At 41.0% G+C, this 12,082-nt stretch overlaps 1 protein-coding gene across 9 annotated transcripts in view; it reads left to right on the top strand.

Moving 5' to 3' along the window:
* Nucleotides 1-12,082, top strand: part of FMNL2 (formin like 2) — a 271,926-nt gene that overhangs the window by 251,890 nt on the left and 7,954 nt on the right. For 2 of the 9 annotated variants that reach the window (XM_042473905.1, XM_042473881.1), the window contains 4 exons: nucleotides 348-449; nucleotides 2,005-2,103; nucleotides 5,834-5,957; nucleotides 7,256-7,389. In XM_042473905.1, the coding sequence (XP_042329839.1) occupies nucleotides 348-449; nucleotides 2,005-2,103; nucleotides 5,834-5,957; nucleotides 7,256-7,347 (417 nt within the window). In that variant the 3' untranslated portion in view covers nucleotides 7,348-7,389. Of the gene's footprint in view, nucleotides 1-347; nucleotides 450-2,004; nucleotides 2,104-5,833; nucleotides 5,958-7,255; nucleotides 7,396-8,973; nucleotides 9,741-12,082 lie in introns of those variants that run through there. The other 7 variants (XM_042473873.1, XM_042473857.1, XM_042473892.1 and 4 more) reach the window with 5 other exon arrangements.

The raw sequence follows: 12,082 nt of genomic DNA, 5'->3' as shown, positions 1-12,082 counted from the left end.
GAAGTACAAAAGTGAAATGATTTCCTATATTTGCTGCCTATGCAAATCAGGTTGAGAGCTGGCTATGATGTTACCCAAGAACACCAACTGCATTGTATACCACTGCAAGATCAGTGTACGATGCAGAGGTCACACAAGCAGTGTATGGTTATTTTCACGTTAGCAATAGTGGCTCCTAAGGAAATACCTTATGTAGTACTTAGTAGAGGAATACTAGATGCAGAATCAAATCCTGTAGACAGGCTCACACATTGTCATATGACACTGTTGTACCTTGTTGTTATGCCTTGCAAGAGACACTTGTAGAATCCATATTTAAAATTTTTTGAAAAGTGTTACTCTTCCAGGATGCCTTTGATGATGCTGTGAAATATTTTGGAGAGAATCCCAAGACAACACCACCATCTGTCTTCTTTCCAGTCTTTGTCCGATTTGTGAAGGCTTACAAGGTATACAAAAATTTAAGTCATGTCTCTCATTAATTCATATGAATTGTAGCTGTGCTTTCTACTTTGTGGCTGTGTAATTTCTTCCTGCAGAGTAGGATAAAAAATCCTCTAAATCCATGCTCCATAATAACCAGAAGGAAAAGAATTGTTTCTCTTGTTTTAATTAAAGTGCATAGAGTGAAGGTTAATTCATACCTCCTTTATGAGGTGGCAAGTGATAACTGTTAAACATCAGCTCCTCAAAAGCAGTTTGTTAGCTGAGAATATCAGCCTCAGTACTCATGGGGTAAACCATAAGTATATGAAAACAACCACTAAGATGGACTCCCATCAGCCCTAGCTAGTAGCAAGTCAGTGGTGAGAATCACAAGTGGCCAACCCTGGTTGATTGATTTATGGAAGAGTGACTGTTCTGTAAAAACATAGGGACACAGAATGAATAGTGTATTTGAGCTTTACTCTGCTGTAACTGGGGACTACTCTAGTGGATCTGCTTTTTACAGTGTTGTACAAAGAAGTAATTGGTGTTTCCTTAGACAATATGTTTTTAATTAGCGGTGCAGTGGGTGCCAGATGGTATTCATTCACAGCTCCATTCCAATCCAAATGCCCACTGACTAGCACTCCATGAGAGCACCTTTCCACCAGAGCTGGACTGCTTCTGTCCTCTGTCTCCAGCACCTGGAACTCCACATAAGTGTGTTTGTGGAACTTCATTCGCCACTATCTTCACTGCAGCTCTTAGCCTTCACTTTCTCCCAAGGAGGAGAACACCTGCTGTCTGCATAAATTATATACTTGCTCATTGGTTAAAATTGGCAGTGCTTCCTATATACTTGAGAGTTGAAAGGAGCTAACAAATAGACCATGTAGGGTTGGATCCAGACATAAGTGAATATAATGGGAGATTCTTTTCAGAGGACTAGTGGGGCTACAAAAAGGAAAAAGGTCTGGGAAGCCAGCTTTCACCAGCCTCATTATTCAAGCTTTTATCTGGATTAATTGGAAATAGTTTGATTGTGGGAAACATCACACATGCAGTTAGTGGGTTAGGCCACTGTTCTGAAAGAAGTCAAGATGTCATGCTGTAACAGATAGAAGACTTTTCCCCAGTATACAGGCAACTGTAATTAGTGGAATGGAAGGCTTTCATGGCTGGCATCCATAGTTTTTTGCGGGATTTTCGGGCTATCTGGCCATGTTCTAAAAGAGTTTATTCCTGACGTTTCGCCAGCATCTGTGGTTGGCATCTTCAGAGAATGCTGGTATGGAAGAGAGTTGGGTGTGTGTATATATATCAGTATCCAAGACACAGTATATATATACATAACAGTAACTCTCTTCCATACCAGCATTCTCTGAAGATGCCAGCCACAGATGCTGGTGAAAGGTCAGAAATAAACTCTTCTAGAACATGGCCACATAGCCCAAAAATCCACAAAAAAACTGAGATTAGTGTGTTTGTGTTTTGCTGAGTGAGTTTAAAATGAATCTCATTCATTGGAAGGTGTGGCTAGCTCTTATCAGTGTGTATTTTCCTTGAAATGATGAACAGCAAGCTGAAGAGGAAAATGAACTGAGGAAAAAGCAAGAGCAAGCATTAATGGAAAAACTTCTGGAACAGGAAGCCTTGCTGGAACAACAAGACCAAAAGGTAACTAAGAGCCAAGACTTTCAACATTTATAGAGGACATTGTGAAGACATTTCAGTAATGAAATTGTGAATGTGTCAGACAGTTGTTGCCTTTCTTATTATTTAGGATCAGCAAACCAGCAACAGTCCAAACAGCTGTCCCTGTGATATTTAATGAGGCCCCATTATTCTGGTATTCAAGCAGCTTTTATAAATGGCATAGGAGTCTGGTACTTGTCATTTTCTGGTTCTTAAATTCCAGAACAGTATTTATTATCTTAGACATTGATCTCAATTGTTGGAATCTGCTCTGTTCTGATGATGTTTTCCAAGAAGTCTTGGATATTTATCTCAGGCAAGCAGTTTTGTAACTAGAGGAAATGAGGTATATGCACATAATTTTGCAATATCCAAATATGATGGAAGACTTGACAGAGATTTCAGGAGAAAAACATTCTCCTCCATTTTCTTTATTTTGTGTTGAGCTTCAATTTTCCAGACTTGGCATATGAGACCTTCACTCCTAATACAAAAATGGCCATCTTGACTACAAAGCAAATTTCAAAGGCTATAGTGCAGCAATATTTTTTTTAATTAGGCTGACTATGCACTGAATTTTTAAGCTCACAGTTTCTTCATTAGGCGAAGATAGCAAAAATCATGGGGTCCATGCCTTTTCTCCATGCTGCACACTTTGTAACCATCTTTTCCAGATGAAGAAACCTGTGAGCTTCAAAAACTAGTGCAATTAATTTATGGCCTTTTTGGTTGGCCTAAGGAAGGTATCATAATGATATGGACTTCATAATATATTTAAATTCTTAATTAGAAACTGAGATCATGTCAAGCCAGACCAAATGAATCAACATGCCAAGAGCAAGGCACTGAATAAGTAGCTGCTTCAGGAAGACCAACCCACACTCCTGCCGGGACCGCTTAGTTCAGTGGGAGAGCTTGTGCCATGTTCCTCAGCAAGAGAGTTACGCCTGTTTGCAACGATGGAGGGGTTGATGTTTAATTTTATTTCCACTACTTGCACCAGTGAGCATACCATTGCTTCCCTAAAATTCTCTTTTCTCCTTGGTTATGTGCTCCTGACACAAACCTCAGGACTAGTCTCTGTTTCTCTGGAACACTGTCTCTTAATTGGAGGCATATAGCTATTACTTAGGTTTGTGTTGTGTTTACACACATCTATTGCATTTCTACCACCACAGATACAATTGTATCTGAAAACCTTTACCACAGATATTGTCAGTAAAGAGCCATGTGTGACAAACACCAACTTCACTATTAACAGAAATAAAACAAAAGGTTTAAGGTTACTCAGTGTACCAAAACATGTGGTTTTGAGATAAGCACTTTTCTTATGTTACTGTTGGCCAATAAACAGTACCTGGCTGACCAATCGGGGAGGTGTTACAAACCGCCGCTTTGCGGCGGTGCCGGCGCTGCTCTTTGCTCTCGCAGGGAGTCGCAGCATACAAACCGTGCGACTCCCTCGTGAGCAAAAAAGAAGTGGAGCTTCTTCCTGCGGCGCCGTTATGACGTCGCGAGGCCACCCGCGACGTCATAACCGCTGCGACCCGTCTGGACGCTATGCGTCCAAGACGTAAAAATGGCAGCGGCCGTGTGGAATGGCCGCTGCCATTTGTCACGGACTGAGTCCGTGATAGGGAAAGGGGCGTCTAGAAGAGACGCCCCTTTTTAAAAATGGGACGTCCTGAGGACGTCCGAAATGGCAGTCTATAACCCGCCTAACTACTTATTCTAAATCTACCCTTACTACCTAATACTGAGCCTATTTCCCTTCCATGATCTCCACACTCAACAATGACAACCTGCCAACTGCTCATTTCCATTGTTGTCCACCCATTTTGTCTTTCAAACTCTTAGCCAGTCACCAACCATATCCAACATTGTGAACACTCTTCCCCAACATAGTCCTGTTGTGGTTGTGGTGGTGTGTGCCTTCAAATAATTTCCAACATATGGTCCTCTAGGACAAACTGGCTCTGAAGTTTTTTTGTCAAGATTTATTCAGTGGAGGTTTGCCTTTGCCTTTCTCTGAGGCTGATAGAGTGTGACTTCCATGGTTTCCATGGCTGAGTAGAGATTTGAATCTTGGTCTCCCAGAGTCCTAGTCCAACATTCAAATCACTACACCCCACTGGCTCCCCCAGTAAGCTTACATGAAACATCACAGAACATTATACCTTACCATAATTCACATAATGTATACACAATAACATTAATACAGACTGTAGGTAAGTCTGCAGAAGCTAAACCTGTCAGAGAGGGGCAGCATCTCAATATTAGAACTTATAGCTGACATATAAAAAAATTCACATTCACTATCTGCCATCATGTATTTGTTGGTCTGTTGTTGTTGATCCATGGGGACAGGTGGGTAAGGAATAATAACAACAACCACCTCCTCCTCCTCCTCACCACCACATAGACCTGGAAAATACTTCTGTCTCAAGCCTTAAGACACACTGCCAGTAAATAAATACTGTGCTAGATGATTGAGTGTAAGGCAGCTTCCTTTGTTCCCTACCCTGCCTAGGTTTATGTAGGAAGAGTAGTAGTAGTAATAATAACAATAACATTTATTTATTTATTCATAGCCCGCCCAATCACGAAGAATCTGGGCGGGTTACAACAGTAAGAAAAATACATAGCAATAACAATAGAATAAAAATAACATAGCAATTTGTAATAATAATAAATAACAAGAAGAATGCATAGCAAATGACAACAATAGCAATAAAAACTGCATAACAGTTAACATATCTTAAAATTAATCTCCAGAATACATAGCAAATAACAATAACAAAAAATAACAAAACAAATCATAATAGCAATAAATAGCAAAAACCGACAATGTCCAACTCTCTCCTGGCAGCAGGAATACAATACAGTGCAAAATGCAAGACGACAATAACAAGAGACTGGTCCCTTAAACTCCCTCAAGCATTAACTAATAGAATCATAGAGTTGGAAGAGACCACAAGGGCCATCCAGTCCAACCCCCTGCCATGCAGGAAATCTAAATCAAAGTGTCCCTGATAAATGGCCATCCAGCCTCTGCTTAAAGACCTCTAAGGAAGGAGACTCCACTACACTCCGAGGGAGTTTGTTCCACTGTCGAACAGCCCTTACTGTCAGGAAGTTCTTCCTAATGTTGAGGCGGAATCTCTTTTCCTTTAGCTTGCATCCATTGCTCCAGGTCCTAGTCTCTGGAGCAGCAGAAAACAAGCCAGCTCTCTCCTCAATATGACATCCCTTCAGATATTTAAACAGGGCTATCACATCACATCTTAACTTTCTTTTCTCCAGGCTAAACATCCCCAGCTCCCTAAGTCATTCCTCATAGGACATGGTTTCCAGACCTTTCACCATTTTAGTCGCCCTCCTTTGGACACGCTCCAGTTTCTCAATGTCCTTTTTGAATTGTGGTGCCCAGAACTGGACACAGTAACAATAACAACAATAATAGTAGACATACTATTGTTTAAGCTGGCCACTTGAAAAGAAGACAAGGCTCCTCGACCTTAACAGTTGTGTGGAAGAGGGATTTTCAGTAGGCAGAGCTTGTCACAGAAGCTTCACTTGCTGAAATCCCCTTTTCCATACAGCTTTTAAAAGTAGGTGAGTCCTGTTCTCTTTTTCATGTGGCCACCATTCTACTTGCTCATTGGGTATCATTGTCTACTGATGGTTGCAGCCCTACTCTGCTTCCTTTCAGTCTCCATCTCATAAAACAAAGAGACAGCAGCAAGAGCTGATTGCAGAGCTCAGGAGGCGGCAAGTCAAGGACAACAGGCATGTGTATGAGGGGAAGGATGGTGCCATTGAAGACATCATCACAGGTAAGCATAATAAAGTTGGCTTTTCTGAAGGTAGCTCCATGTGTCTGTTCTTAGCTTTCACTTATAATAGTTCTGTTAAAGCATTGCAAACTGCTTGTTGGTGCCAGTAATCTGATGTACCAGTCATTTAACAAAACAAACAGCTATCAAATGTTATTTTGCCAAACGTCAGGTTTTAAAGGCCCAGTCAGTGGCAGAGGTCTCATTGAGATACCATTTGTTTATTGATTTCTCTTTTAGTTTTCTTTCTCTTCAGCATGCTGCCATGACTAAAGCCGCTGATCATATACAGCCTTGTTAAATACGTCTGTGCGAAAGATGCATGCCACATACATATTTGAATATGTTTGAACGACATGTAAACCTGCTGGCTTGTTTTCAAAAGCTTGTATTATTCTTAAAATGCTACTAACAATAATTACTGCAGCACTAAATACCTAACAGAGGACATGGTTTGATTTGGGTTGCTGAATGGTTTAGAACTTAAAAATTAAATATTCTTCTTGCAATACACTAATGCTTGCTCTTTTCAGCAATCCATAATTGAACACAATAGGGTGACTATGGCTGGGTCAAATGTATAGTAGATATAGGCAGCATGGGCAGAATATTCCTACCACAAACAGGTTACCTGCAAAACTTTGATTTATCTGATTTCTATGACAACAGCTTAGTGAAAGGAATAATTAGCAACTAATTATGCACAGTTTTACTGGCATTATGGGTGACTGATCTGTTTCCCTCAATATGGCACTCAGTAGTAAGTCTCTGAATATGCAAAGCAGTCATGAATGCTGGGAAATAGTTATTATTGTCACTTTGTTAAAGGCACACATGTACATCTGCACAAAACCCTGTTCAACCAGGACTTAATTAGGATTTCAGGGATATCTAGGGTGTCCTTTTCAGTGGCACATTGTGTTTTGTTCTCTGGGTGAAACTTCAGCTGTGGTTTTCATGGGACCCTCTGCAGTTTCATTTTGTAACGATCCGGGACAACCAATAAATAGTGGGCAGAGGAGAATGTCTATGCAAAAGAGAACTGTGCTGAGAGAAAATTATGTAAAGCATCACACTCTCTGTTACAGTTATTTATATATTTATACAGTTATTTATATATGTTGTTAACTGCAGAATGAAAATCCTAAGAGTAACCCAGCCTAACAAATCCTATTGTGGTTAAATGACTGATGAGCCAACTCAGGCCGTTCTTAATAGAGCACTAACAATGTACTAAATGCAATAGATCTTTGCTTCTTACTGTATTCTGTCTTGTTTGGCTGTTATTTTCTATGCAGTGCTGAAGACGGTGCCCTTTACTGCTCGAACGGCCAAGCGTGGCTCTCGGTTTTTCTGCGAACCTGTTCTCACAGAGGAATTCCATTACTAAATTATTCCTCTTTCAGACCCAGTGCTCTTAAAAACAAAAAAGGTTGCTGTAGGTTTTTTTAATGTTTGTTTTTCCATTCGTGTAAAGCAATGTGGCTGTTGAATGAGTTTGTGATGTCTGGCATCCCCTTGAAGTTATATTTACGTTGTCGTCTCATTGCACGTTCTTGTCTGCCAGTAAACCTTTTGCTCCTTTCCATTGGATATGGGACCCCTCCTGCCAGCTTTTGCATTTCAGAGGCAACATGGGTCTGTGTGCTAAACACCATAGAACAGCAAGTGTTGGAAGTCACAGAGATGTCACTGAGATCAAGAGCAGCTGTGCTTCAAGCCAGCCCACTCAATTTGCAAGAGATTTATGTGGGACATAATGATATAAGTGACAAATGGTTCACTTGGTTGTTTTTTTTTTTTCATGTCATGTTCAGGCTCTTCCATCCTTCTTAGCAAATTGATTTATGTTGCATGAATCCTGTTAAGTTAAACTTACCTCTGGACGTAAATCTAGAAAGTATGTATGGATGAAGCTGAACTTTCATGGGTTTAGCATTGTGGCATGCAAGAGAATCGCTCTTTTCTTAAGATCTCTAAGAACATTTCTCACATTTAGCCATTCTAACCATTGCTTGCATGTTGTGTTGCCTGTGAGACCTGGAATAAAATAAATCAGCAAATCTCCATTTTCATCTTGTCACATCCATATTCATGCCAGCTTCAGTTCCATGCCAACATAACTGGAAACCTTCTTAGTGCTGTATAATAGTTACATGTAAATTCTTGCCTTTGATCAGATCAAACTTTGGTGGGAAACAGAGTGAACTAAAACAGGACAAAAAAAGGATCAAAATACCGAAAATGGGTCTTGTTTTCTGAACTGAGAATTAACAGGGTATTGCCGGTGCAGAAACTGTGACCCTCCAGATGTTGTTCAACTGCATCTTCCATCAACTCCAGGCAGCATGGTCCATCATAAGAAATTATGGGAGTTGTAGTCTGACAACACAAGGAGGGCCACATTCCCTCCATTGATCTGCATTAATATTAAATAATTCTCAAGCATCAAAAGAATATGGTTTGGATGAAGAAGTCATACAGGTTGTTGTCTGGCAACAATAGATGTCCAAAGTTGATTGTCATGGAACTGGATCCATTTACATCATATGATGTAAACTGTTAAAAAGCAGTGCATGTTTTTGCATGTTTCTGCTAATGCTATTGTCTTAGAGACAAGAACCAAGGATGTTAAAGAAAGCAGCATTCCATTTCTGCTGGTATGAGTTTAATGGGGACTTTTAAAGATGAATGCTGACTATAACCAGATCAGCTTCTGTTTGCTTTTTCAAGTGAAACTGCTGTACAGTCATCCTGGCGCCACTGTTCAAAGCAGCTTGGAGTTTTATGAGCAAGAATTTAGGGTGGCTGCTTCTTCCTCTCCTTTCTCTTTTTAACTTCTATCAGCTTTGGCTTCTCCCACTCTTGCTTGACTTTGCTAACACACGTGGGATTTTTAATTTAATTTAAAAAAAAATTTTTTTTTGGCTTTTTGGGCACTGAGTTGAGTTGCTCTTCATGTTCCATCCCATTTTTAACTTAACCATCATTCTGTGTTTTTTTCCCTTCTGTTTAGCCTTAAAGAAGAATAATATCACTAAATTTCCAAATGTTCACTCGAGGGTAAGGATTTCTTCTAGCACACCGGTGGTGGAGGATACACAGAGCTGGCAAGCATCACTTTTTACTTAGCTTCCTCCTCTCTCTGTATGCCACACAAAACTGCTGCAAAACATAGCCAAGTGAATTAAATGAGTTCTATGCTATAAAGGTGCAGGAGCATGGCTGATGCTTTTAAGACTCCCTCCTATATCTACCATGTGAGGCTGATTAAGAAGCAGCTCTTGTTTGCATTGAATAACAAAAATGTCAAATCACAGATTTAGTAAGTTGCTTCCCAGACAATACAGGTCATTTTCTACAAAATGGACATTGTACTTTGGCTGTAGGCATGTATTATATACTGATAGGTTGCAGGTTTGTGTACCACAGAATTGGTCTTATTTTGTTAAAAAACAACAACATTCTGTTCTTACATCTTTATCAGTCCAATGTGCAGAAATACAGTGGGCCTACCACATTAGCAGGCTATTGATTCGACCACACCACTCCCCATTGGCAGCACATGCATGCAGATGCACAGACATAGATGTGCACATGTCACTGCCCATTGAAAAATATAGGGCATGATTATCCATGTTTTTTTTTTACCAACTGTGGGGCGGGTGGGGTGGGGGAGAACCACAGGAAGACTACTAAATGGGAAGAGATAGAGATCAGCTATAGCAGGGGTAGGCAACCTGCGGCCCGCGGGCCGGATGCAGCCCAGCAAGACCTTGGGACCGGCCCCAGCCTGGTCCTGCCACCAATTGCCGCCGGAGCCTTTGGCCTCTCACGTGAGGGCGTGAGGCCTTTGGCCTATCAGGAGGAGGTGGGCAAGGGGGGCAATTGTCTATAGAAGCCTCCGAAACATGCATTTATATTAACATTTTTTAAAAAATCAGCAAATTTTTAGCGTGTCCTACATTTTTTAAAAGTGTCCTCCAGTTGAAATTTTTGTCCTACATTTGTCCCAGTTTATTTATTTATTATCTAATTATTTATTTTTTGGCTTCGCCCCCCCCCCCCCATTGTCTGAGGGACAACAACCCAGCCCTCGGCTCAAAAAGGTTGCCTACCCCTGAGCTATAGGTAGGAGGTCACACTTTTCTGAATGCCAGTGTCTTACCTTCTACAAAGTTTCAGAAACACTGCATTAAGTGTAATGTAGGATGCCAGCCATTACTACTACTACTGTTACTACTATTACTTCTGGCCTGGGAGCAAATAGGTTCTGCTACAGAAACGAAGAAACTACAAAGTCAGTCCTATCCACATGATTTCCTTTCTTCCAAAATTTCCACAACCAAACCACTGCTAGTAAGAGCTTCTTAGTTGCTTCTAGTAATGTATGAACTGATTCCTAAAGTGCTAGTGTTGCATATAGCCTACCTATATTTAAATAGGGAGCCCTGGTGGCGCAGTGGTTAAATGCCTGTACTGCAGCCATTCACTCGAAACCACAAGGTTGCGAGTTCAAGACCAGCAAAAGGGCCCAAGCTCGACTCAGGCTTGCATCCTTCCGAGGTCGCTAAAATGAGTACCCAGGCTGTTGGGGGCAAATTAGCTTATTTGCTAATTAGCTTACTTGCTGTCCACCGCTATGATCTTTGGAATAGCGGTATATAAATAAAACAAATTATTATTAATTATTATTAAATGCCTTTTCACAGTTCTGCTGTTAAGGAGGGTGGTAGGCCTTACCTCAGGAATCAGCACTGTCAGTCATTTGCTGACAGCCAGTGTCCTCTGGCGAGCCCACTGTTCTTCCTACTCTTATCTTGAACTGCAGACCCAGGCTAGCAGCAGCAGAACTTATACTGCTACTGGCATCTCCAGTGTTAAGTCATCTGCAGTGTTTCTGGGGGCTCCACTGTCATGATGGTCTTGGAGGAAATTAGAAAATAAGCCCAACTACCAAACTGGCTTTCACTGCTGCTGATGCGTTCCTGTTACTTTAAGATACAGAGAGGTGCACAGAGACATTGGCACCATGGAAGGATTTTTTTTTTTGCCAAACCTATTGTTAACTTTGAAAAGCAAATTAAGGGGAAGAGTTCAACTCTACAGCTTAAATGGGGGAATAGATACGTAGCTTTCTACTATTTGGAAACTTGACACAGCCAAGTGAGGCTAACTACTGTAAAGGGATCTCTTTTAGACAGGACAATCTCCAAGAACAGGAATATAGTGGTAGTATTTGAAAGAAGTAGAAACAAAACACACCCACCCCAGCAGGTTATAGTGCTTGCTGCACAGCCTTAGTCAAGCGTGATGACCTTTTAACTCACACACATAACACACATAAAGAGACACTCACACAATATCCATCCATCCATCCATCCACCCACCCACTCACTCACTCTACATTATTTACTGCCTTTCTCCTGGAGTGGGACCTAAGGCAGTTTATGAAAAGAATCAGCTAGAACCTAATAGTAAAATTTAAACACAGTTAAATAGATTTATCCTTCCTATTAAGTAGGAAATGCCACATTGATTATTTATTCACTGAATTCTTGGGTTGGTGAGAGGAGGAATCCATACAACTTGGGATGTATCCAACCCTCCTTAAAATTAATGGGTGGGAGTGATTGCACATTGTACCTGGAGCATCCTTCTACCAAAGCTATCCAGTATTTATCAATTTTGGAATGACAGATTAAAGTGCTGGGTAGCTGTCCCACACATGTCAGAGGAGCATTTGTAGAAAACAGTGCAGAAGTGTGTGGCCATAATAGAGGATACTGTGATGTTAGCAGGGTAAGGTAGCTTGGCCATATCATAGGTCAAGTTGATACAAGTCTTGAATGTGCATTAAAAAGATAGGAAAGGAGAAATGAGCAGAGGTTCAAATTGTCTGAAAGGCCTTGCTCTATCAATGTATATTTTAAAGGGACTGTGAACATCAAGTATGTGCTGGAGCCATTCCTGCATATATCATGTGTTAAGGCAGAAAGAGAGAAAGGCCGGTTACAGACCGGCACTTTAGTGCGTGACGAGCACGCACTAGGGTTACAAAAGGGCGGTGCTTCCGCACCGCCCTAACCCTAGTGCATGCTCATCACGCACTAAACGGCGGCGGC

The sequence above is a fragment of the Sceloporus undulatus genome, chromosome 1, assembly GCF_019175285.1.
Source record: "Sceloporus undulatus isolate JIND9_A2432 ecotype Alabama chromosome 1, SceUnd_v1.1, whole genome shotgun sequence".
In the NCBI taxonomy this organism is placed as follows: Eukaryota; Metazoa; Chordata; class Lepidosauria; order Squamata; family Phrynosomatidae; genus Sceloporus; species Sceloporus undulatus.
The sequence above is the reverse complement of the archived record's forward strand: the minus strand, read 5'-3'. Positions and strand labels throughout refer to the sequence as shown.